Source organism: Pituophis catenifer, unplaced genomic scaffold (assembly GCF_029215685.1).
Source record: "Pituophis catenifer annectens isolate HBS135680 unplaced genomic scaffold, rPitCat1.0.hap2 SCAF_7, whole genome shotgun sequence".
Classification (NCBI taxonomy): Eukaryota; Metazoa; Chordata; class Lepidosauria; order Squamata; family Colubridae; genus Pituophis; species Pituophis catenifer.
The window spans coordinates 28,783,400-28,811,365 of NW_027256887.1; the positions used below are offsets into that span (position 1 = coordinate 28,783,400).

The following is a 27,966-nucleotide window of genomic DNA, read 5'->3' on the forward strand; positions in this document are numbered from 1 at the left end:
GAGACCATAATTAAAGTCCTCAGGAAACTTTTTGCAACTCATGGACTGCCAGACACCCTGGTTTCGGATAATGGGCCCCAATTCACAGCTACCCAATTCGAGGGATATCTGGCCGAGTTAGGCATACGACACGCATTATCTGCTCCTTTTCATCCGGCTTCGAATGGCCTTGCACAGAAATTTGTACGAACGGCCAAGGAAGCTCTGTCCCGGCTCGATGCAGGAGATTGGCAAGCTAGGATAGATCAATTCTTAGCAATACAACATGCAACCCTGTGCCCTTCCATGGGGCGCAGCCCAGCCGAGCTCTTAATGGGCCGAAAGCTCAGGTGCATTCTCGATCGTTTACACCCCAATTACTCCTCAGATAATTACAAGGGGGAAGGGGGAGGATTAAGACAATTCCAAATCGGAACCCCGGTATTCGCCAGAAACTATGCCAATGGCCCACTGTGGATTGAGGGAATTATCGTAGGAATCACCGATCCAAAATCATACACGGTAGATGTAGGGCATGGTAAAATTTGGAGAAGGCACATAGACCAATTGCGTAAACGTTTGCATTACGAAAACCCCAACACGGTAAATCCTAACTTCTAAAGTTTTCCTGAAACAGCTATCTCAAGCCCAAGTAAGCAGGAATACTTTTCAGGCAAGCCAGAGTTCCAGCGCTGCCCCAGCGAGTCGATACTCCCAGCCGGGGATAACCACGCCTCTGGAGAAATCCAGGAGGTTCCATTGGCGGAGCCAGGAGAGACAGGAGGTCCCTCTGACTGGCTCGATGCCTCTCCAGCAACTGAACTGCACAGGTCAACCAGAATAAAGACACGCCCTGGTCACCTGAGTGATTTTGTATGTAAATATGTAAATAGATAGGATAAGTGCCTTCTGGGAGTGGAGGGGTGTTATGTATGTATCTATTTTGTGCAGGAAATTCAAATGCCCTGTGAATTGTGATTGGTTAACGGTTGCCCCTGAAAAGTATATAAAGAGGGCTGTTGCCTGTGTTCCTTTGCTGAAGTCTCACCCTGAATTAAAGAGCTGTTGTCACTAGCCTGCTGGTGCCTCTCGTTATTTCCGCGCTACAACATAAATCAAGATATTATGCAGCCCTAGTTCAGTGAAATCACAATTCACTAGTTTCTGGGCTTTTTTTCTTCTGGCAGCCATATATATAAAATCTTTGGTTATTCGGGTTTTCTCCCACGTAAAATTGGAAGTGGGAGAAAACCCGAATAACCAAAGACCTACATACAGACACCTGCAAAAACCTCAGAAAACCAGCAAGGGACAGTAGGACAGAGCAAAACCCAAGAAGAAGAACAGAATATGAGAACTGCCATCCTGCCCTATATAAAAGGGACCACCAATAAAATTAGTAAGATATTACGGAAACAAAAAATAAAAACAGTGTTCTGTACAGATAGAAAAATATCGATGATGGTGAGAAACCCTAAGGATAAAATTGAGTTGGAAAACCAGGGGATATACGAAGTGTCATGTGCCTCCTGTCAGTCATCTTATATTGGACAGACAAATAGACGAATAAGTGTACGTTTAGAAGAACATAAAAATGCAGTGAGGAAAGAAGAGCAAACTTCTTCTTTAATACAACACATGAAGGCCACGGGACACAATATTGATTTTAACAAAACCAGAACAGTGGCGAAAGAGGAATATCTCAACAAAAGAATAATCAGGGAGGCCATCGAAATTGAAAAGAGGCCACAGAATATGAACAGACGAGACAACGCCTCTAGGTTATCAAGTATTTGGGGATCTGCACTGAGAAAAACTCGAGTGTTAACATCAGAAGAGAGGCAGAGATTCCAACAAGCAACCAGTGGTGTTATAAGGCCTGCCAGAATTCTTCCCTCTTTGCAGAAGGTGGCTAGCAATAGGGAGAGAGAGAGGATCGAGCCAGAAGACAGACTGAGATCTCAACTAACAATCAAGGATGCTGGGATGCCTACCAGAATCCTTTTCCCTCTACAGCAGACAGATATTAATAGAGAACCTGAGAAAGCTAGGCCTGTAACACGTAGCCAAACAGGCAGGATGAGGAAGCAGGAAGAAAAACTGCTGTCCTCCAATCAGGACACAGAGTTACAGGCTAACCAGCATACATCAACAGCAGCAAACATAGAAAAGTGACAGCTCCGACCTCGCAACACACCCATAGCTTCTAAACTAAACAAGAGCCTGAAGATGACAGGGTTGTGAGCCTGTCGAAACGTTGCTAGAAAGAAAAACTTTTAAGATACTGGTAGGATTTTAGCTAAGGTTTTAAAAGACCTTGCAGAGTGCTCTGTAAGGATTTTTGGAAGATTTTAAGCTAGGATTTTAACCAGAATTTTAAACATTTTAACTAACTTATTTAACATGACATGGGAAAACACCTGAGATTTTAATTTTTTGCATATACACACCCGCGAAAATTTAAGAAGACTATATATATATATATATATATATGTATATATAAGAGGCGATAGACATCACGATCTCCGGAACGTTTAAAAGTTTAAAAATTTTTATTTTAAAACTTGTGCTAAGCTTTCGTCAGCCCCTATCGACTTCGTCAGAGTATAAAATCCCCATTGAGGAGCTGCTTGCTTTTATGCAATGCTGATCAATTTTGTCATTGCGCGTGTAACAGGCCCACACCCTTGCCTTCCCCTTGTAATTATCTTTCTTTCTGCTTTAGTCATGCTGACGGATGACGATGCACTTTCCCCTGCCTCCTTCCCCATTGTGTGTTGCCTCTTTCTCTCCCTGGGGGGTAACGCAGGGTTATCAGGCATTGCTTTGAAGATATTTCTCCCGTCTCTCTCTCCCTCATTGTTATGCCTTTCCCTTTTAGGCACGCATGTTGCCTCCTCTAAACCCATTTGTTTTACCCATGATCTTGTGACGGGTCTGCGTTGTTCTTCCTTATCCCCCCTATCTTCCTCATTCTGCTGTTTCCCTAACCTACTCTCTTGCCCTCTACCAGGGTTTATCACACCTTCATTGGGCCACTCTCCATGCCTAAAGGAGGAGATTTGTCCCCGATCTCCATTCAGTCTTAGTGATCGGTCCTCCTTAAGTCTTTCCTGGTGCCCAAATTGATCAGCATTACATAAAAGCAAGCAGCTCCTCAGTGGGGATTTTATACTCTGACGAAGTTGGTAGGGGCCGATGAAAGTTTAGCACAAGTTTTAAAATAAAATTTTTTAAACTTTTAAATGTTCCAGAGATCGTGATGTCTATCGCCTCTTCTATAACTATACCTGGAACTCACATCTTTAGGACAATTCTTAATATATATCTATATCTATATCTATATCTATATCTATATCTATATCTATATCTATATCTATATCTATATCTATATCTATATCTATCTATCTATCTATCTATCTATCTATCTATCTATCTATCAAATTAAATATATGAATTAATACTAAAAAAAAGTCTGATGCCTAATTAAATTCCAATTGAATTAAATTACTATACTTAGAAGGTCTTGAAATCTTTCGTGTTGGTAAGCTGCCCTATCTTTTTTACAGCATGACTTTTTCTCAACATTAATAATTCTGCCTCTATACAAAAAACATTTGCCTCTCTTTGTACTGTGGATCATGTTTTGTTTTGCTAGTTAAGGAATGCTTGTGTCTGCTGACTGGAATGCTATAGTGTAAACCCTTTGATTTAAACTTCTAAAAGCCAAATCCATCTACACTCAAAGTGACTTAGGACCAATGGAATGATAATTAGTTTTGCAGACAAAATACACCAAAGTTTTGACATATATTATTACATTCTGACATTTATAAGACAGTAATGAAGAACAACTATTAAATTCTTTTAGTGATCTTTGAGCTTCCTTGCTTGCTGACCAGCAAAATGGTTAGTTTCTGTCAACACTCGTTTTATAGTAAAATTCCAAAAGAATTCTTAAACAGTTTTGGCAGTCTTTGAATCACTTTTCATTAAACAATATTCCAAGGTTCTTTCCTGATCTAACCTCAAATTCTGCTTTGCAGAATGGTTTTTCTTGGAAAAAAATCCTGAGCACATGAGTAAATGTAAATTTACACATCAAAAACCTAAAAAACAACCAAATTTTCTTATGTATGAGTTACATTTTCTTATGTATGTTATAATCAATGATTATAACAATTTGCCGCCTTGTATATAACATATGAGTATATATTTATATATATCCTGCCTTTTTATCTTTAAAAATAATTCAGGATGGCAAACATATACCTTCCTCCTCCTATTTTCCCCACAGTAACAACCCTGTGAAATGAACTGAATTGAAAGAGAGTGAGTGGCCCAGAGCCATCTAATTGGCTTTCATGGCTAAGGCAGGACTTGGACTCATGGTCTCTTGCTTTCTAGCCTTGTACCTTAACCACAGTTTATAAGCTGTCCATCTCACTACCCAAAGCAATTCTGGTGGTTTACAACATGATAAAAACATATATGGGCTGCAGAAATCCAGGTAACTATTAGATATATCAAACACATAGAATTTTCTGAATTTCTGACATCTGCTGTGTCTCTGAGTGTCAACTTTGAACTGAACTTGGCTGCAGCCATCTTTCTGTTCTGCAGTTGCCACATAGAGGAGGAAGGGGGGAAGGAGGTTGGAATGCATTACTAGATACAACAAAGAATGTTCTCCTGAGAACCAAAGTCATATCTACTGGCAACAAATAAGGTTGGGGAAGGAGTGACTGAAGAGCCTGCCAATGAACCCAATTGGCCAACGTGTGTGTCCCAACTGTGACACTTGGGGATGGGGTTATTTCCTAGTTTAATTATACTGAAATTGCGGGAAAGATTTAGATTTGGTTTTCCATTGAAGCTGTGCTGATATGATGTACACATTAAAGAAGATCTTTGAGAAAGAGCCAAGTCTCAGACTTCTGATTTGCTTGGGTTCATTAGTCAGAGCCTTGACACTGGGTTTTACAGCCTACCAAATAATGTGGCCTATTTAAGGTAACTAACTATATTGAAAATAATGGACAAACATTATTGATCTCAGAATTCTTGGGGAGAAATAACCTAAGCATTTCAGTGTAGTAAAAAGTGCTTTGGTCAGAGGATAAGAAAAATGAAATTTTTATGTTTTATATTTTTAAACTGTAGCTATAAATAATATTCTGAAAATTATTCTTTACTCCAAATCTTGCATTAAATATAAGAAATAAAACTACAATTTTTAAAAGGGAAGCCTCTTTGAAATGACTTAGTACAACAATTTTTTTCTAATTATAAACAAAACTAAACCTGTTTTTGAGAACAATACACATACACACACAATATAATAAACCAAGCATAAAACCATCCATTTAAACAGGTCTTTTTTTTAAAAGTTAAGTTTATTATATACATTAGAAGTATCTTCAGTCTATTAGGATATTTCTGAAAACAAAAACTAGATTTGGACAGCATTCTTCATGAATATTTTATTTCAGAACAATATACCTGCATTAGATCTATTAATAAGTATCATGCCGCAACACAGCATTCTTGCAAAGAGTACATAGGAACAAGTCTTTGAAAAATGCTACCATTAGACATGTAATGCCCTATATAGTTAATGGATTGGAGAAAATTTAACTTGTCCTTTTGCATTTAAATTAAAACTGAATTGATATATAAGGGTTTTTTAAAATTAAAATGGGTCTTTGCAGTGAAAGAGACTAAGCGCAAATACAAGCAGATTCAGATGACTGTAAAACATATCACAATTTCAAAAAGAAAGGTGAATTTTATGTCTTTTTAATTATGGGTTTAAATCTAAGAAAAGCACAATAATGTACTTGAGGCTTTTATTTGGGACCACAATGAATCCTATGATTTCTAGGTTGTATACAGTCCACAAGAGCTCTTGGACTTTGTAGATCAAGGTATATGACAATGATAGAAAATTAAGCATTGATATAGCACATGAAAATGACATATACTGTACATTTGACCAACCTATTTCAGAAGGCAGAAACTGATGTCAGGGGTGACAATTTCTTCTGATAATAAGCAACAGTGATAAACAAGAAGGAACAGTTTATCATTAATCTAAAACCTATTTTAATATATTATAATTATTAAACCAGAGTCTTACAAAATAATTGTAAAAGCAAATGACAAAGTAATTGTGAAAGGACCAAGCCAAACATTAATATAAAATTACACTGTGAGTGGGTAGAAGTATTTATACAAATTAGTTTTTTGGGATAAGAAAAAAAATGGAGCTAAGCCAGTTACAACTCTTTTATCAATTATGTTTAGAACAATATATGTAGTATATGGGTTACTTTCCACTGGAATAATTTTCAGCAGCTTAATTAAATCCCAGAGGCAAACAGTATAACTTCTTTAATCTATAAACAGAAATATTACAGATCATAATATTCTCCTAAAGTACTGTTCTAGAATTACTCTTTAAAATATAACTAAATCTTTTCCACACACATAAAAAGGGTAAATTTTAAAAGAATGGCAAACATAATTTGCCTTAAAATATATTAAGAAATATATGTATGTAAACTCGCAGGAATATGAAAATAACATTTGTTTCTAAAGCCATTATGAGCTATACCTCTATGCTCTGCTGTTAAACCGCTGAGTCTGTCCTCCATTGGCTTTATGTCATTTGTAACATAGGGCTTTCTAACATTTCTTCCAACATCATGGCAACAAAGCAGTGCAATTTCAAATGAACTAATTAACTTAATTGTTGATGAAGCATGAAGCAGTTCATTGACTCTGTTAGTTGCACCATGACAACATAAGAGCATCAGCTTGTGAAGTTACTCATCTATATAAACCTATGTATAACTTTTCATTAGGATTCTTTGTTCACTAAAGCTCTGCATGACTATTTTAGCAAACTAACTCCATTTGTGTTCAGTCCTTTCACAGTACACAGAAAGAAAATATAAGAAAGAAAATATAATTTTATAGTTTGTAATTACACAAAATTTATAAAATTGTTAGATACTTTGCTCATAAGTTTACTTTTCTCTGATGTTTCTCCTAATTTTAAACATACACTCCACCCATTCATGCTAAATGCAAACAAATATGCTGGATTTTCATTCTATACTTCGTAGTATGACAGGCAGTGGTGGGATTCTGCCAGTTCTAGGGGGTTTGGCCAAACCGTTTGTTAAATTGCTGGCTTGCCCGCCCCTCACCCTGCCCTGCCTCCCACCCGCGCGGCGCCAGCCTACCCTAGCCAGGGGTGGGCAATTGTGGCTCTTCTACAGCCTGTGGACTTCAACTTCCAGAATTCCTGAAACAGCTTGGCTGTCTCAGGAATTCTGGGAGTTGAAGTCCACAGGTTGTAAAAGAGCCACAATTGCCCACCCCTTCCCTAGCCCATCCAGCCGCTGGGGGAGACGCACAACTTTTCTCCGCCCTGGAACACTGGGTGCCCAGGCTGCAGCCGAAGCTCCGCATCGTAATGGGCTCAAGGAGGAGGAGGGGCGCCGTCTGCCCCATTGCGAAGCTCAGTAAGAACAACAAGAGCCGACTGCAGTCGCAGCTGGGTGGGCGCACGCGCAGTGGGGAGCAGGCTTAAGGTGCCGCCTCCAAGCTGAGGGGCGACCCGATGGTGTGGTAGGTTCGCTGCCGCCGCTGCCCAAACAGGGGAGGAGAAAGAGATGGAGAGAAAGAGAAATGAAGGAGAGAAATGGGGGGAGAAAGAGTAATGAAGGAGAGAAGGGGGAAAAAGAGATGAAGGAGAAAGGGGGGAGAAAGAGAGATGAAGGAGAGAAAGGAGGGGGGAGAAAGAGAGATGAAGGGGAGAAAGAAAGATGAGGGAGATGAGACATCCAGAGATACCTGTTTAAAAGAAAATACTGGGAGCCACAAAACCTGGGTGGGAGTAAGTGATATGGGTGCCCACCCAGGTTTAAGGTTGTGTTTAAGTGTTTAAGTGTTTACATGTGTTTAAGGTTGAGTATTTAAGGTTGCAGACCCCTGACCTACCCCATCCGATCGCTTCACCCTGCAGCCAGCCCTGTAGGCCTGCGCCTGTCTCCCATCTGGGCAGCAGCGGCCTACCTACCCTGGTTGTATCACCTTGCCCTGCAGCTGGCCTACCTATCCCGGTTGTATCACCTTGCCCTGCAGCCAGCCCGAATGCCCGCCTCAGATTGCCTCCGACTGCTCCAGCAGGTCATTTTTATTTAATTAATTTAATTAAAAATGCTGCAATGGGCATAAATGATAACCAAACAAAAGTGCGAGGACCTGTCAGAAATGACTTTTTTCAGCCCTCTGGATAGTCCCTATGTGCATATGGACTACTCAGAAGGCTGAAAAAGTTATTTTTGACCTGTCCTCGCACTTTTGACCAGTCCTTGAACTTAACGACTGTCCTCACATTTTACGTTTTGCACCCTATCTTGTCACTGTGGTGAAGAGAACTAGTGGTGAAATGATTGACACGGTTGTTAAGAATGCCGCAACGGGCATAAATGTGAGGATGGTCATAAGTGCGAGGACCGGTCAAAAGTGCGAGGACCTGTCAGAAATGACTTTTTTCAGCCCTCTGAGTAGTCCCTATGCACATAGCCACACCCACCCTGGTCACATGACCAGTTAGCCACGCCCACCCAGTCACATGTCCAGTTAGCCATGCCCACCCAGTCACATGACCACCAAGCCACACCCCCAACTAAGCCACGCCCACAGAACTGGTTGTTAAAAAAATTGAATCCCACCACTGATGACAGGATATAAAATTAAAAGGGTCAATATAAAAACATGATAATGTGGTGGCATGATAGAGAAACTGTAATTATCTAATGCATATTTTATCTTCTTAAACACATTATTAAATGTTTGGAATTATGCTCCTATGTTCTAGCTACACTTACATTTTTTGGCATTTTTACCAGTAAGGGATGATTCTAAGGAATAGTGGGCAGTCAACCTATAAATTTTCTACTAACGGACTTTTACCCAGAATGTGGGAGAATATTCTTACAAAATATTTGTATTCAATATATGTAGCAAAATCTGTGGTATTTTGGTCAAGGTTTTTGCTACCCCTTCACATTTGTTGGATTGAACATAGTATTGCAACATTTCCTTGTGGAAATTGGCATAGAAATTAAAACTGAATGTATTTCTCTTATGCTCCCAGTCTTCCAAAGCAAAAGAGGAATGCCTGTGAGAAAGGGCTCTGCATTCAAGGTTAAGAAGTAGTACTCTCATGAAGCCTTGTTCCATGCAGGTTGTTGTCTCAGAGTAAAATAAATAGGAGATTTGGTAGTTGAGTTCTACTATATAAAGGTGCTGGAGCTCCCAGCAGTGTTTGCAAGCCAAGAAAACAAAAGTTAGCTGTTGCAGAATTACCAAAGCCCTGTCCCTTTGCATGGATGTGTGATATCAACACATGTACAAAAGAGCAAAATTTTGATTGTGCTGCTGTGATGGCCAACATAATTTTGGGAGGGACCTTTCAAACACCTTTTGTAGGAGTCTGCATATGTGCAGGAATTTTCCTATCTTGGATGGCAAACCTCAGATAAGGAAGGTTACTTGCATGTAGGCGCCAGGAAATGGCATTACAGGATAAGACCCTGTAAATAAGAGGAACAGGAGGAGAGGAAGTGGGATGTGTGTTAGATTTTAATTATAGCTAAATATTATAAGTGCTTAAGCAAAGCAGTAATGATTAACCTATGATTTAAGTTACCTGGAAGATTCTGTGAGCCAATGTTATGCTGCCAAGTACGCTGTAACTTGAAAGTAACAAACTATATAATATCACTATGTAAGGCAATAAAGTTACCACATATTTCCTCAACCCCTTTGTGTGTGTGGTCATTTACAACCTTTTTTAGAAATTTAATAATGGAGTGTTCCGATAATGGAGATTTCTTTGAAAACTACATTTAAGAACTGATGAATAAATTCAGTTTCATAATAAGAACAATGATTGTAAATGCTAATTAAGCACCCTTACTTCTTCCACCAAGATATCATCTATAGTATTGAATCCCATTCCCATCCACATCTAGAACACTGCCTGAGGCCCACAGGCCCATAGCTGTTCTATCTCTTGTAGAGAGTACAAGTTATTTTCTAGGAAAATTTCTGCAAAGAGGTAAGTTAAAAACCATGCTACTAAATTTTTAAAGAATTATTTTAGATAAAAGAAAGGAGAACAATTCTATTTATGGAACAGGCTTTGGTGTTCTACTTGTGATATATTTTGCCAACTAAGCAATACCACATATTTACAACTCAGTTTTATATCTTTGTAATCTTATAACCTATCAAACTTGAAAAAAAAACAAAAACAAAAGCAACTTACTTTAAAAACTGTCCAAAATCTTCACAAATACTTTCACATCCAGGCCATTTGCAAACTCCATGGCCATAGAGAGTATGAGAGGCTCCAGCCTCCTCGTGAGATGAGCTGCAGTAAAATAATATGAGATAAGATTCATCTCAAAAGCATAACACTTGAATTTGAAAGGTTATGATAAGGATCAAAAGGACCAAAACAGTAATACCTATGGTAATCACAAAAATCTAATTGTCCCGTTGAAGTTTCAATTGCAAGTTCAAATCAGCTCAAAGAAGAAAAAAACCGGAAATGTTAATGAAAAATGAAAAGAAATACTGTATTGCATGCTCAGTTTTACTTTTGACCTCAAATTAACAATTTCACTATAAATAAAATGAATTATTAATAATAAAGGCTTGATCCTTTTTGATAAAATGCACTATATTTTCAGTCTTTTGTTTCAGAGTTGAGACAAAATATTCTGAATTTATCCAATTCTTAGAATGAACTGTACTGATTCAAGCTGTTCTGGTAACAATTGTCCTCTTTTAAGTTTAGTTGCTTCTTTTCAGCCTAGGTTCAGCCATGCTTCTATTGATCCTGTTTAAGATGAATGGGAAAGCATAGATAGGGTGGAGTCTTCACGGGAAAGAAATTAGCAAGTTTTAAAGGTCAGAGCTTGAAGTGCCTGTGATTTGCTACCATAGAGAACCAGGACTGTTGCTGTAACCAAATGACAAAATGGATTACTATTACAGCCACAGATGGAGAGTATCTGCCTGTCTCCCACAGGAAATCCCCTTTCCCATTTAGGAGCCTTTTAGGGTGCTTTTATTTTTATTCTAAAGTAATAAAATGACATATAAGCGGGGAGGGGAGAGAAATTTCCCTATCCTTCTATTACTTTTCAACTCTTAAAAAACTCTACTTCTCCCAAGTAGAGCCAGTTTGTTTATATGCAGAAAATTTATATTTCCAATTAGAAGTTTTGTGTGTGTACGATTTTGTTTACTCAGTTGAACATCTGTATTCTACTAAAACTCTTGTCTGTAACCTTCAGTTGGTGAAATTGGAAAACACAGGGCAACAATTATTGAACCAAGGTAACTCAAATGCACTAACCTACTGAATGTGAGGATACAAGACTTCTCTGGGAATTAAATTTGGGAAAGCTGTGGCTGCTTCAGCACCACTGCGATTTCTGACTACACTTCCCAGAAACCTGGGTTGCATGATGCAAGGAAAATGGGAAGGCCACACCTCTGCCCTCTTTCCCACCTTCCTCTGGTTCCTGCACCAATTGGCTGGAAGCAAACCTGACAATGGACTGGTGATTGGCTGCTTTGGAACCAAGGCTGAAGTTTGAAATCTCTTAACAGTGGTGGACAGCAAGGGAAAGGCTCAGACACCTGTTGGTGAGGTAGGAGTGGCTGGGAACACCAATGGTTGATAGATGAGTTCTTTTTCTCCCTGGAGGGGTCTTGGGGACATGTTGGGATGGGGAGCAGAGGTGCAATTTTCCTCATGGTTCACAACTCCATTTATTCTTCCTCTCTACCCTGCAAAATGCCAGGCACTTTTGTAGGTCAGCTGAGGAAGAGGAGTAATTTTTTAATGCTGCCTGACAGCTTACCACAAGTAAAGTCAATGGGGAGCTGGTAGGAAGTTGAAAGTCACTCCTACACCTACTGCATTTTTGTCTACCTATGGTCACTGTTTCTCTGACTAGGTAAGGAAATATCTCTGAAAGGATGACCCATTAGGGCACAGGTTGTCTAGTATATATTAACAGAGCTCCACTGTTTTAAATCAAGGTTTCTTTTGCAGCTTTGCTACTGTTACATCCCCACCCCCATTCTCCAGCTTATGGATGTCTTCCTTTTAAAAACCTAGATCTCAAAGACCTGGAATGGCAGAGGAGCTATTAAGGAATGAAAGGAAAAGTAAGGGCAAAATATGATAGCGAAATATGAGGATAATAGCTGCACAAAAGTTACTTTTCTTAAAGTTGACCACTATTCCTGTAGTAATAGCAATGCCACCAGCTGGCACTGTGAGGCTGAAAGAGGTCCCAGTGTTGATGGAAGAGTTCATAATACTCTAAGATAGCAAAGGGAAATATCTTTGACAGCAACCTCATACTGATGGTCAGAAGGAACAGAAGCTTCTCTCTCCTGAGTTCTCAGCTGGTGGCACTGGTGTCCCAGAATACCAGTTGATGACCACAACCATTAAAGCAATCATGTTCCTCTGAGGACTCTGTAAGCCAGGGTGGCTATCAAGACACTATAAATCTTTCAGTTTAACATAGTGGATGCTTAAGTACACATGTAGCTGTCATACAGATGCTGCTACAAAGAGCAGTAATAGGGACATTGTGCTGCTGAAGCCACAAAAAAGGAAAATATTTGAAGGCATTAGACCTGATGCAACTATTGTTAAAACTATGGCTTTGTATGATTACCCCTTTAATACAGTGGATAATGCAAACTTTAAAGCAACTCTAGTTGCCTCTCCTTGACTAGGATCTTCTTGCACATTAATAGCATTCTCTATATCACCAAAGTAGTGAGGAAATTTTGATCTAGTGCAAATTGTAGGTTCTGGCACATGCAAGAATTTATATCAGACATGTAGTTTGAGTTGAAGTAGAAGCTACATAGCATCTCAAATAGAATAAAGGTAAGTGAGGCCATGGCAATCAGGCTTGAGAGCTGACTATGAGGACAGCTACACTTCAACTATAGCTTCATGATCACAAAATTCATAGCTAAACATGCATGAGTTGTTCTTGCAGGTTTTTCTCATAGTACTTAGAGAACACCTGAACAAATGGAGTTTGAGAACAGCACAGCCTAATTTGCAAAAGCATTCATCCACCATCTCTTTCCCCACTCTCCAGTCCAAATCCCAGGGTATGGTCTCTTCCATGTATAGTCCAGTCATTTGATTGTGGCAAGAAATAAATAAAGCTGACCATAGTTAATGACCTGGTTGGGTTGGATTAGATAGGATATAGGGGCCTAGAGCCCCTCTTTGAGGGAAATGGGCAGTTTAGAAATGTGAAATATCAAACAAACAAACAAATAAATGTGTATGTGTGTATGTACTTGTGCTAGGCAGAAGAATGCTCATGGGTGCATATCTGCCTGTCTGATAGACAAGTCACTACTTTTACAACATCCCTCTTTACCCTGGGATTCATATCTTTCTAGTAAATGCAGATAAAAGAAGACAAATGTATGCAATATACTTTGTATACATTATTGTACTTCATATAAGAATGCTGCCATAGCTACTGCAGGTTGTAAGTTATATATGTGACTATTTCTGTGCCATTTTAACTAATACATTAAGATGTGAAGTGTAATGATCTAATTTTCATATTGATGCTGAGCTTTAGGATGCATTTAAAACTGACTGTCCACAATTATTGCTGTAAGTAGTTTGAATTCAAATGGACATATGATTCCATTTAATTAACTTTATTGAACATAGTATGTCACTACCATCTTTGCTATTCTTTTGCAAACTTCATAAATGTTATAAGCTACCCAGTTCGACAGTGAGATAGGTGGCATATAAATTTACTAAATAAATAAAAGAAAAGAATAAATAAATAAATATCACTGAGGTAAATCCTAGATATATCCTGTTATCAGAATTACAATATAATACTATAAGTTTATAGTCTTGCTACAACACTTATATCTTTCAGAAATGATGTTATGCGCAAACAATAGAATATAAGTACCAGATATGTGTGCATGGAAGCAAAGAGAAAATGATACATTCAGATAAACAAATCTTGACTGTATATTATGCAACACCTCAAAAACTTTTTAAACTGCCATGGGTCTCTGTAGGCGTTATTCTTGGTTGCCTTGTGAATATTGCTTATAAATATTATGGTCTCCAGTCCAGGTAATATTAGTTATGACTAATGTTGCAACGTTTGCTACAGCAACTTTGAAGTTAATGAATACAACAGACTTACTCACCAATGTGCTAAGAACTATGTGCTCACTAATGTGCTAAGAAGCTTAGGTTCCCCTGTTAGTTGACTAATTACAGAAGACTGGAATTAGTGGCTTGCATCTAGAATCTCAATCCCCAAATAGTGTACTTGGATAGAATTATATATTCACAAGCAATTAACAATTTTGATCAGAAAAATCAGTTGCTATTTATCACCAATGGCACACTACTGGTACCACTTCATAAGTTTGTATGATGTTCTTTAGTTTCAGTGTGGCTTATGACCCTTAAACAAGATCGTTTAAATAAAATAAGTCCAGTTTTATGTAGTGGCTTGAAGAGATAGAGATCAGGCTTTAAATTTAATATGACTGAATGAATCTGGTCCTTTCACAATCTCTTAGTTTAACTCTCTAAGGATAAAGAGAGTAGAAATTCATGTATGCTGAATTATGCTCTTGGAGGAAGAATGGAGTAGAAATATAATTTTTAAAATTACATTGCATGATTGGCTTATTTAGAGAATCCCTCTTCCAGGGTCATCCTTGTGTGCTATAAGGCAGAAAAAAAAACATATCCAAAGAACAGTAACAAATCCCATATATCAGACAGGGAAAGTATGATAGTTTTCTTCATTGGTTAAAATGGATTAAAATAGTCAATTTTTAAAACTAAATCAAAATGACTAGGTTCAAAGCAACATCTTGCTCAATTTTAAGTTAATTGGGTGAGCCATACTGATGAATATTTATACCAGATGAAAAAGCAGATGAGTTCTCTTATTACCTGTCTCGTCTTGCATTTAAAACAGATGACTGTCCATTCACTATAGACTGATGAATTATTGGTGGTGATGCTTTGGAAGTGGTAGAGGAGGTAGTAGAAGAAGAATTGTTAGTAGTGAGGTCTAGCCCACCATGCTTAATGCCATTGTCTTCCATACTGTGAACTCCAGTAACTTCTTTCCATAACTGCTGAATCTCAGCAGGACTTAAGCCAGCTATAAAATGAAAGAGAGCTCCAATAATATAGGAAAGTGAGAGGTTCATATAATGAGTTCAGTATTGTTAATGGATTAATGCTAACAATAAAGATGATATAGTTTCGCAATATATCAACATGTAGTAAAATACAATTTCATTTTGCCAAATTTCAATTGAAGTCAATTAAAGGTCACAAACCTACATAGTATAATCTCTATTGAAAAATTTATTCAAGGATCAATAGGAGGAAGCTACAACCAACAACAGCAACTACTATTTGAAAAACAAGTATTAAAATAAATATTTAGATGAGATTTTACATAGCCTTTGGAATATTTTCTTATTTCTGAAGCATGGATAAATATATATATGCAAAGATCACAACTGTCTTTCCAAAACTGAAATGATAAACTAAAAATAAAAAAGTGGCTTTAATACAAATGCTAGTATTCATAAGCTCATTTCAGAAAAAAATAAAATACAAGGAAAGAAATTAAAGATTTTTATAAGATTAAGGGCAGGATTTCAGCTAATATGTTATTTTTGTCTCATGAATTAATTTTTTATTTAATTTTAAATTTCAATTACAAATCATTTCTAAAAGGAAATTGTTTTAATAGAAGAACAATACTTTAATGGTTCCTGCTCCAAGTATGCCACTTCAGCAGGGAAGAAATGAGAGAAATGAATAGCAGAGTTTCACGAATTAACACATCAAGACAATCAACATTACTTTGACCAAATATACATAACACATTTCTGATCATTTGGGGTTTTTTTGCCAGATACAAACAAACACTGGAGATCCTTAATATCTGAAGCAAATATATATATTCTATCTTCTCTTTTACTATTAAATGTTTTCAAGAATGCAGTATTTCATTTCAATTATTTAAATGGACATCATTAATTTTATAAGCATGACTAATATTTTATAAGCAATTGCATGTCAATAATGTTACATAAATTGAATATTACTTTTAGAAAAAAGAAACATTTCAGTGTGGGCTTGCCTATCTTCTATCAGAAATTTGTTCCATAAAATGGAGATTGTCACCATAAGCATCTGCATATAAGGCAATGAAGAGTGACAAAATTAGCAGTATAACAATGCAAAATCTAGCATTTATATATTTTGGTATGATGCCACAACACAAGTATAAAAGGATGGAGTTTGCATTGTGAAGTCACAATTCAGTTTTCATAATTGGCCTTCAATATGGTTAAGAACAAATGTCTTTGGTCAGTATGAACTATTCTAGCCCCTCCCCTACCCCTATAGCCAATATAGCAGAATAGCTTAATCAGAGTGAAAAAGTGTTGAAGCTATAACGAAGCAGATAACCCCTTAAATATTATTGATTAGAGCTTTTTAGGACTTCTTCTCCCCAAACAATGATTATTGGCTAATAAGATCATAGTTGTCAGCATACCACCAATAAATATGAACTTAAGAAGCTAAGTAAATTAATTAATTAATTTATTTATTTATTTATTTGATTTGTATACCGCCCTACTCCCGAAGGACTCAGGGCGGTGAACAGCCAAGCAATAAGATACATAAATACAAAAATTTAAAAAACCAGTTAAAATCGAATTAAATCATTTTTTGGCCCAGACAAATTAAAACACCCCAATAATTTAAGAACAGATTTAAAATTTATATATTAAAAGAGGGAGGAGATTAGGCCAAGCCTGCTTGATGGAATAAAAGAGTCTTCACAGCGCGGCGGAAGGTGCGCAGATCCGGGATCCTCCGTATCTCTGGGGGGAGCTCATTCCAGACGGTAGGTGCCCCCACAGAGAAGGCTCTCCCCCTAGGGGTCGCCAGCCGACATTGTTTGGCTGACGGCACCCGGAGGAGTCCCTCTCTATGAGAGCGTACTGGCCGGTGGGAGGCTATTGGTGGTAGTAGGCGGTCCCGTAAATAACCAGGTCCTAAGCCATGGAGCGCTTTAAAGGTGGTAACCAAAACCTTGAAGCGCACCCGGAAGACCACCGGGAGCCAGTGCAGCTCGCGCAGGAGAGGTGTCACATGGGAGCGCCATGACGCTCCCATTACCACCCGCGCGGCCGCACTCTGCGCCAGTTGGAGCCTCCGGGTGCTCCTCAAGGGCAGCCCCATGTAGAGAGCATTACAATAGTCCAGGCGGGAGGTGACGAGGGCATGAGTGACTGTGCGTAACGAGTCCCGATCCAGAAAGGGACGCAACTGGCGAATCAGGCGAACCTGATAGAAAATCCTCCCGGTCACGGCCGTCAAGTGCTCTTCTAAAGACAGCCGTGAATCCAGGAGGACGCCCAAGTTGCGAGCCCTCTCCGTGGGGGCCAGTGATTCGCCCCCAATAGTCAGAGATGGCGTCAACTGACTATATCGGGACGTCGGAAACCACAGCCACTCGGTCTTGGATGGGTTTAGCCTGAGCCTGTTCCTCCCCATCCAGATCCGTACGGCCTCCAGGCACCGGGACATCACTTCAAGGGCATCGTTGGGGTGATCCGGGGTGGAGATGTACAGCTGGGTATCGTCAGCGTACTGATGGTATTCCACCCCGAAACCACGGATGATCTCGCCCAGCGGCTTCACATAAATGTTGAACAGGAGAGGCGAGAGGACCGACCCTTGCGGCACCCCACATATGAGGGGCCTCGGGGTCGACCTCTGTCCCCCTGTCAACACAGACTGCGACCGGTCAGAGAGAAAGGAGGAGAACCACCGCAACACAGTGCCTCCCACTCCTAACTCTTCCAACCGGTGCAGCATGATACCATGGTCGATGGTATCAAAAGCCGCTGAGAGATCTAACAGGACCAGGACAGAGGAGCACCCCCTGTCCCGAGCCCTCCAGAGATCATCAACCAACGCGACCAATGCCGTTTCCGTGCTGTACCCGGGCCTGAAGCCCGACTGGAACGGATCCAGATACGTTGTTTCATCCAGGTGCTGGGGGAACTGTTTCGCGACCACACTCTCAACAACCTTCGCCACAAAACGAAGGTTGGAGACCGGACGATAATTTACCAACATTGCCGGGTCCAGGGATGGCTTCTTGAGGAGAGGCCTCACCACCGCCTCTTTCAAGGCGGCAGGAAAGACACCCTCACCCAACGAAGCATTTATAATCCCCTGGAACCAGCCTCGTGTCACCTCCCGAGAAGCCAGCACTAACCAGGAGGGACACGGGTCCAATAAACAGGTGGTCGCGTTCAGTCTACCCAGAATCCTGTCCACATCCTCAGGGGTCACAGGATCAAACTCATCCCAGATAACATTCTCAAGACCTGCCCCTGTCCCTCCTCCTGAGACTACCCAGTCGGAGTCCAGATCTTCCCGAATCTGAGTGATTTTGTCATACAGATATTGAACAAAATCCTCGGCTCTACCCTCCAAGGGGTCCTCCCGCGCTTCCTGATGGAGCAGGGAGCGGGTCACCCTGAACAGGGCGGCCGGGCGATTATCTGATGACGCAATAAGAGCAGCAAAATAGCTACATTTCGCTGCTTTTATCGCCACTAGGTAAGTCCTAATATGAGATCTTACCAGTGTCCGGTCCGATTCAGAACGGCTGGCCCTCCAACTACTCTCTAGGCGTCTTTTCCGGCGCTTCAACTCCCTCAGCTCCTCGGTAAACCAAGGAGCTAAATGAGATCGGCGCCGGGTCAGAGGCCGCAAAGGCACGACCCGGTCCAGAGCTCCAGCGGCCGCCCTATCCCAGGCGGCCACTAGGTCTCCAGTCGGGGCGTGTGCCAGAGCCTCAGGGAATGGCCCAAGCTCCATCTGGAACCTGTCAGGCTCCATCAGGCGCCTGGGGCGGAACCATCTTACCAGCTCCGCCTCCCTGTGGCGGGGTGTAGCGGTTCGAAGGTCGAGACGAAGGAGAGAGTGATCCGACCATGACAAGGGCTCGGTGACTATATCCCCTATCTCGAGATCACTCAACCACTGTCCAGAGACAAAAACCAAATCCAGCATGTTTCCCCCCGTGTGAGTAGGGCCATGAATTAACTGGGTCAGGTCCATAGCTGTCATGGAAGCCATGAACTCCCGAGCCACCTCAGACGCCTCGCCCGCAGACGGTAGGTTGAAATCCCCCATGACCATAAGCCTGGGGGTATCAACCGCCACCGCGGCGATGACGTTGAGTAGCTCGGGCAGGGCTGCTGCCACGTGGCAGGGAGCCAGGTACGTGATCAGCAAACCCATCTGAACCCCGTGGCCCCATTTCACGAGGAGGGATTCACAGCCGGTCGTCTGAGGGACAGTGGCCTCCCTCGGTTTCAGACCTTCCTTAATGATAACCGCTACCCCCCCCGCCCCTCCCCTGTGACCTTGGCTGATGGAAGGCAAGGAAACCTGGAGGGCACATTTCAATGAGGGGAACCCCCCCCCTCATGGCCCAACCAGGTCTCCGTAACACCTGCCAGGTCCGCACCCCCCTCCTGAATAAGATCACAAATGAGGGGGGCTTTATTTACTACGGACCTGGCATTGCACAGCATCAGCCGAAGGCCCGGGCCCTGAGGGTCTGTGCAACCTGGAAAATGGGTGGAGCTTTGGGGGCCGGAGCACGCCATCGCTTGTAAACAGCGAGTGCGAGCTCCCCTAACACGATATGGCCCCCTGCTCCCGCCATATCTACCCCTCCCACCCACAGTATTGATATTCAAAACACTATCTGGATGAGCTCTAACCCCCCCTCGATCCCGGGCCCACCCCCCCACCGTGCTTCGCAGCCAGACCCGACCCCGACCCTCCCCCTTGTGGGTTTTCCCCCAAACCCACAACCTGAGTTCTAATTTGACCCTCCCCCTCCCTGAGGCCCCTTAAAAATTTAACTAAAAAATTTGATAAAAAAGCCCTCAACCCCCTAGTTTTCACATGCCACCTCTCTGGGTCCCAAAGCCCGTCATTGAGGTGGGCCCTCGATAACGATGAGGGCCACATCTGCGAGAGGGGGGAGTCTCGCAGCGCAAGCAAATCCGCAGTCGTGTACATCTCCCAGTGCAGCGATGGAGGAAGGGAGCTTAATCAGGGGTCTCAAGATGTATCATGGGGCCATATTGTTCAATGATGTACCATTGGTATCTCTACTGTCCTCCCACGACAGTAGGAGGGTGCTGACAATTTCAGCCAATGGGAACAGCATCCAGTCCGCCCTCTCACGGCGGGACCCTCAAAGGGTCATAGATCGAAAAGTACTTCTCCCAGGGGCGAAAGTCCTGATGTGATAAAGAACCCCTCAGCAGTTGCATCAATTAACTGACCCATGGTCAGAGGGAGATAGTTTGTCAGTCAGTCAATCCGTGAGTCATGCCAGGGGCAAAGACAGAAATCCTTGGTAAGGTCTTATGCTCCAGATCGTATCCTAGTCAGTCCAGATGAAAGAGAAAAAAGAAGGGAAGGGGAAGAAAGAAAAACGGGGTGGAGAAGGGGGCGGACTCCTTCAGTCAGGGCGGGTAACAGGCCCTTTATTTGGCAAACCAGGAGGGGGTAGGAGGAAGTCCCAGGAGGGGGTAGGAGGAAGGAGGTTGGTATGCGTACGAAGGGGAAAAACCCCTCCGTTGCCCACCAACCCTATCTTCCTCAGGTTCTTCCGGGATAACAAGCTGCTTCCGAGCTCCAGCCCCCAATTAGATGCCATAGGGGGCCTCCAGGTTCTCTGCAGCCACCACAGTATCTTCCAGGAAGGAGTCTCTCATCTCCGGACTCAGCAGACCGCTTATGCCCTCTCCATTCTCAGTTTTCACCCCCCAGCAAGCCCCTTCCGCCGGCGATGGAGATGAAAAAACAGCGTCCAGTACTTCAGTGGGGTGTGCCACGGCCCAGTTTAATATCAGGGCCGGCCTCACCACCCCCGCTGATGTCCAAACCGCCATTCCCGGTTTCAAGGGGCCGCCGGGGAGTCTCTGAGTGGGGCAGATGGAAGTTCAGCGGACTGCCTGCCACTCGCCCCCTCACTGCCACACCTCCACCTTCTCCTTCTCCTTCATCATCCGACGAGCCGCTGCCGAACTAACCACCATACCCTCGTTTTCGGCAGCGTCAGAAAACGTCGGGGCAGCACAACCACAGCACTCCGCCAAATGCCCCCTGCTCTAGGCATGTCCAGGGGCGAGGGGAGTCCCAAAAACTCGCCCAGAGCTCCACCAACGGAGCTCGCCGCCGCCGCCGCCGTCGATAAGCCATCATACCTCCGCTCTCGGCAGCGTCAGAAGCGGCCCGGCCTCAGCTCTCCATTGCCGTTTCTCCATGCCGTTTCTGGCTCCGGAAACACCGAGGGGCGGGGGAGGTCTCAAAACCCTCGCCCCGGGCCCATCCGACCAAATAAGGGGTCGCTGATGAACAGCGCCCCTGTGGTATCCCCTAAAGTCCCAAAATACTCTCCATCTGAGCGCAGCGTTTCACCGTGCGACCGCCATCTTGCGCATGCTCAGAACAGTTTCTAATTGTGTACTGGATTGAAATATGTAATAACAATAGCACTTAGATTTATATACCGCTTCACAGTGCTTTTACAGCCCTCTCTAAGTGGTTTACAGAGTTGCCCCCAACAATCTGGGTCCTCATTTTACCGACCTCGGAAGGATGCAAGGCTGAATCAACCTTGAGCCTGGTGAGATTCGACCTGCCAAATTGCAGTCAGCTGGCAATCAGCAGAAATAGCCTGCAGTATTGCATTCTAATCACTGCGCCACCACATCTCATAATCACACTTAGTTGGAACTATACAAGAGAAGTGTGATAATAATCTAACATTGAAGATATTAATGAATAACTATTGTGACAAGACTATTGTAACTGGGAAAATTTTTAGCTCTCATACCAACTGATTTAATACAAATGTTCTTTGCTCTCTGAAGATAAGTCAACAAGCACTCTCCATTAAATACTAATTTAATCAATTCCTATACTGAAACAAAGGGATGTCAGTTTTACCAGGTTTCACATTTACCTTATTTGCTTACTGGTGCACTGAAGTAACCCATTTTAGTTGTGGATTATCTGACTCAGAGAAATAGAGCTGCTATTCACTAGTGTATTGATAATATCTCATTCTAATCCCCAACAGCCATTCCCATACAATAAAGAGCATTTGGAACAAACTTCTTGGCAATTCCTCATAGATGCAATCTTCCAATACCAACTCTCTGAAATCAACCTTGAAAATAGAAATGTAACAAGTGCAACAAATTCTAGAGAAATTGATCCAAACAACCAATTTCTTTTAAAAAAACTGCTGACAAATGAAATAGAAATAGCAACACTATTCCCCTACTCCTAGGCCTCCTTTTGCTAGAAGTCCTCCATTACACTGAACAAAAATACTTTCTCAAAATCATATTTGATCCCAAATTAGAAAGGATACTGATGATCAACGTCCACCCAAAACACTGGCAATTATGCTACCACAATGCCAAAGGGAACAGAAGAAGGCATTTTTGAAGTCTATAATTGTATACCAAGTAAGATTAGGATGTAACTGACTGATCAGAGTGTATGGATTAGGCATCATCTGATGCAGCATAACTATAATCTGTTTGATGGCCCTTAAATCCTGACAGAAAGGATAGAGCAATCGGGTTTTTTGACAGGTCATATTGGTGTATTGTAAGGGCTAATGACCTCCTTAATGAGCCCATAAGTAAGGAAGTTTTCAATAATAGATTTCAAGTCCTGCAAAGCTTCAACATTAATAGGGGTGTTGGTGCACAGAAAGAGACCATGCATTGCAAAAGAGGTATTTCAACAGGGGATGCATTATTAGCCCATCCAGCAAACAGTTGAGAACTGAGCGGGATGCCCCAGTGTTAATAAAAAAATGACACAGTTCTCCCTCTGACTTGGATTTTTACTAGGGGTGCAGATGGAGGCATTTGTGAAAGGGCTGGGAGACAAAAGTCCCCCTGCCTATGTTCCCTTAATATCTCTGACAAGAGATGGGGTCGGGAGCAGACAGGGTACACAAAGGGCATTCCCTGCTCCAGTGGGTAAATTTCTTACACAACCTGCATCGGCTGGGCTGCAGGGAAAATGATTGTGGTTGATTACTTTGAATAGCCTGAAACCTGGAGATCATTACCTTGTTCCTGGCAAGACCTCCTCACCCACTTCTTCCATGATAACCACTTCCTCCCCACTCTCCTAATGTTTCTTTCTGTAGGACTTCGGCAAGTAGCATAACACTGCACTTTTTTTCTTTCTTTCTTGGTGTCCTTAGCCTCTACTACAAGTCTAGCAACATAAACTCTGAAGGCCACTTCTAGCAGCTTTTCCATTTTTTTCAGAGTGGAAGTGCTATCCAACTTTGCATTTTTTGTCTGATATCAGGGGCACTACAATAAAAAGCATATTAACTAAGCAGTGGTTCTCTGGAGCCTCTGGATTCAGATCACCGTATTTCCAAAAGGTCTGATACAGAAGCTCAAGGAAATCACTCAGGTTTTTGGAAGGTAACTGATGAATACCATATTTTATTTATTTATTTATTTATTTATTTATTTATTTATTTATTTATTTATTTATTTATTTATTTTATTTTTAAATTTATATACCGCCCTTCTCCCGAAGGACTCAGGGCAGTGAACAGCCAAAGGTAAAAACACAAAATATAAAATTTAAAAGCAATTTAAAATAAATTAAATAATTTGGCCCAACAGTTTAAATACCCCATTAAAATTCAGATTAAAATTAAACAATTTAAAAAAATTTAAAAATTTAAAAATTAGGCCAGCCCGGCTTGGTGAAATAAGAAAATCTTTAGGGCCCGGCGAAAAGTTCGTAAATCCGGGATCATCCGTATCTCCGGGGGGAGCTCGTTCCAGAAGGCATATATTTTTCCAAGATACTTCTGCTTAGGGATAGCAGTTTATAAAGCATAAATCATCAAATCCTGAATTCCTTTAATCCTCCACAATCTGTTGGGCCACAAGAGATTCACCCCTTTGCAATATAAACACCCCTCAGAACACTTAGCAGGGGGTTATGAGCAGCTGGGATTGATTTCATGCCTAGACCTGGTCAACAGTGGGAATTTTATAAAGGACCACTCAGCAAACATCACCTATTGAAGCATAAGAATACAGGATTGGGGTTTTTTTTTTGGTATTTGTTTTTACAAATAACACATTGCCTGACTATTGTAAGAACTTTATCAAAGATTCCTGGACAAATATAGTCCTTTAACAGAAATTCAGCCATGGCTTTTGAAACCCAATGTGTACTTGCATGTAATTCTCTCAAAAGGGTCCATAACTCATGTATTGAGAGGAGAGTTTTTTTTTAACCCTCTCTCTCCCACCAACTCCCCTGGTAAACAGCACCCAGTTTATGACCTCTGTGCCTATTTTGAGTAGTATATGATGGACATGGTGCAGAAAATTGAGAGAGGATGAGTGGGCACACATACCAAGGAGAAAGGGGGCCTGAGGCAGCAGACTTGGTGGTGTAATTGGTAAGACTATTTCCTCAACCGTATTTACTGTCATCCTTACTGTGGGCCCTTACATGTATAACAGCTATTTTGCTAGGAAGCAAAACAGCATCCAATAAACATGGATGTTTATTGCCCCATGTTTAACTCCTTGCACAGTTACTATCCTCATTCCATAAGGTGTCAAGGACAAATACCACTCCAAAAGCAAATTTGTTATCAGTATAAATATTGTCAATTGCACCTTCCACCAACTCCAAGGCTCTAATCAAGGTGATAAGTTCAGCTTTCTGAACTGAAGCTCCAACTGGGAGAGCCAGCTTGTTGTTCTCCCTGACATATAAAGCTACTGCCATCTGTATACAGATTCCTGTCTGCCTCCTTGAGGTCAATCAAATCTAGGTGTCCAGAAAACACCTCAGAAATGGTTTGAACACAATCATGTGCAATATCTTGTTCCAGTTGGAGAAGTAAGGTGGCTGAGTTAAATTGGGTGCTCTGCTTTAACTGAATGTGAGGATTATCAAGAAGAGCGATTTGATATTTTTCCAAGTGACTTGCCATTAGCCAATGACCTCCCTTTAATTCAAGCAACTCTCTTATGGAATGGGAGGTTTCAATAATGATGGTGGCGCCAAAGGTTAATTGTTCAGCAGCACTTCAACATTTAGACCAATCATCAGAATTATTAGAATCAATACAATATAATCCCCCCTTCATATTTTAAGCACTACACAGAAGAACGATCAATGAGGATAGGATAAACAGTGACATCATATGAGCATTGTTTCTTAGGGCAATGCTCTGACATGGAGATGGGCAAACAATGTAACAAAAGAAGAGAAAGGTGATAAAGAGCAAAAACAGAAAAAAAATTCTTCAAACCAGGAGTGAATGCTTTCTTGGAATGCATAAATAAGTTTTTCTTATCTGCAGGCCCAGGAAGAGCAATTCTAGGAAGAGAGAAGGTTTTAGTCTCTTTTGCTTGGGAGAAATCAAGTAATTTATCTTGATTTTCTGAAGCTCAGTTTGAGAAGCTGAAAATTTGATTCATACCCTAGTAACTAATTTAATTATTCTATATCTGGAGCAGCCACACATTTTAAACACCAGAACCATACTAAACTTCTATTTTCAAAAATGATAATTGAATATTTATATAATAATCTTCACATAAGATCAAATTCCTGCTGGTGCATTTATACTATAAGAAAAAAATCATTGAAATCATAATATGACTCTTCACTGAATTCTCTGTAACACCCACAATCTAAATATTTCTCATTCTTGGAAGTTTCAAGCTTAATTATTCAAACATTGCTACTGTGATTAAATATTTAACCTAAAGCTAGACATGAGCGGAGGATCAATCTTTCTTCATTCTTGAATTGATGAACTGAGGGAAACCCTACCTGGAATATAAAATATGTGGTAGATGTATTATTTATGTTTTAAATTGGTATGTTTTGATTTCACCTTGAAGAGTGAGTTGCTACTAATAGGATAAAAACATTCAGTGGCTATCCATTCCAATTTCTCAGTTAGAGAATGTACTGTAAACATGTACTATATGTTTTCCTTGCCTTATAATAACAACAGGTGAGTACTTGCAATTTCCATTACTTTAAACTACACTCAATGGAGCAATGCAACTAGTTCATTTTGGGCTTTTTTCTTTTTTGGTTTTTTTTTCTTTAAAAGGTATATAAATGTAAGCCAATAATAAAAATAACCACACCTTTTTCCACTGAATCGTATATCTTTTAACCTGGACCAAAATGTATTATTTCTGCCTTACTTATACTTGGAAGGATTTGATCTCATTATAAATTTGAAGAACATATGGATAAATTCATATGATTTTCACCTGCATTGACTTTATTGCCAAATGATGAAATTTTGTGATTAATTAAAATTATTCAATTTACCAAGAATATTATCAGAATTTTAAATATTTGCAGAAATCACATTTAATAACACTAAAGTTCTGAACCATGTCTGACTGTAAGCTTCATCTTAAGCTAAGTATTAATATGCATTACATTTACGCCCTTTAGGACAAAGATGTACAATACCCCTCAAAAACAGTCCCCTCTATTGAATTGTAATTTTTCATGGGAGAATTATGGAATAATTGGAACAAATTATGGAATTTGTAATAAATTGCTGCTGTTTTTCCAAGGATATGCATGTCTGCTGAGCTATAGTCATGTTTAATTCTTATATTGTCAAACAACAGGAATAATTTGTTAATTCATTCTTTTATTATTATTATTTTTATTCTATAAACAAACATACAATACATAATCAATTGTTCAGTGCTTCATCTGAGTACATATTTGTTAATTCATTCTGTAGTTGATTCCAGATTCCAATCTAATCTAGCAAACATTCTGAGATGAAAATTATAGCAAAAGTAGAATATACTTGTTATTGGAAAGACTGCATCTGTATCATCTCCATACAAAAAAGTGCAGGTGTGAAGGAGAAACTGTTGTGGTTCGCCAGCAGCCTGCGGAGCTGGCAGCGGAGTTGGACAGTGAGGAGGCTGGGGAGGAACATAGGCCAGTCCTGGAGTCTGGGAAAGGCTCGGACGAGGGCTCCTTGTCAGAGGCAGAGATGGGGCCAGGGCCTTCTGGGAGTTATGTGTGGACTCTGGAGCCTCCAGAGTCAGGCATCAGAGAGGCAGAGGAACAGGAGGAGCCTGTTCCTAGTGCGTGCATGCGCAGAGCTGCCAGAAGGCAAGAACAGTTAAAACAAAAGGGACAACTCAGGAGTAAGGCCTGGAGATGATTGGCCCTTCCCATAAGACTTAAAAGAGAAGCAAAGGCAGGTGGGCCCTTTGCAGGAAAGCAACATTGTTAATTCTGTTCCCAGTTGGCATCTCTGTTTGATTCTGGACTCCGTGTGGCTTTGCCAAGTAAGTCTTTGGCAGCGTGTCAAGGGAGATAAATGTTGGTGATTATCCCGAAGGACTTCTCCCGAAGAACTTTTTGCAACTAATTGGGACTCAGCTGTGAATGAAAGTAATTCACAGCTGTTGCAATAAAAGGTTTTTGGGACTATTTGTGTGTTTTAATGACTCAGTAAGCCTAGGTCACAACAGAAACACTATATTAGCCATAACTCCATAGGAAAGAACAAAAATATTTTACAACCCAAAGATGTAGCACTCTCCTTTCATAAATGTAACTTGTTTATGATAAAAAAAAAAAAAGTTAAAAGTGGGAATGCAAAAGGAATCTGTATTCAGTTAAAAAAAACTGAATAT

The 27,966-nt window shown here is 40.9% G+C and overlaps 1 protein-coding gene across 8 annotated transcripts in view; it reads right to left on the reverse strand.

Moving 5' to 3' along the window:
- FOXP2 (forkhead box P2) overlaps positions 1-27,966 on the reverse strand; it is a 459,756-nt gene that overhangs the window by 86,814 nt on the left and 344,976 nt on the right. For 5 of the 8 annotated variants that reach the window (XM_070947595.1, XM_070947594.1, XM_070947596.1 and 2 more), the window contains 2 exons: positions 15,068-15,281; positions 10,328-10,432 (listed from right to left, as the gene is read on the reverse strand). In XM_070947595.1, coding sequence (XP_070803696.1) covers positions 10,328-10,432; positions 15,068-15,281 — 319 coding nt within the window. The remainder of the gene's footprint in view (positions 1-10,327; positions 10,433-15,067; positions 15,282-27,966) is intronic. The other 3 variants (XM_070947598.1, XM_070947599.1, XM_070947597.1) reach the window with 1 other exon arrangement.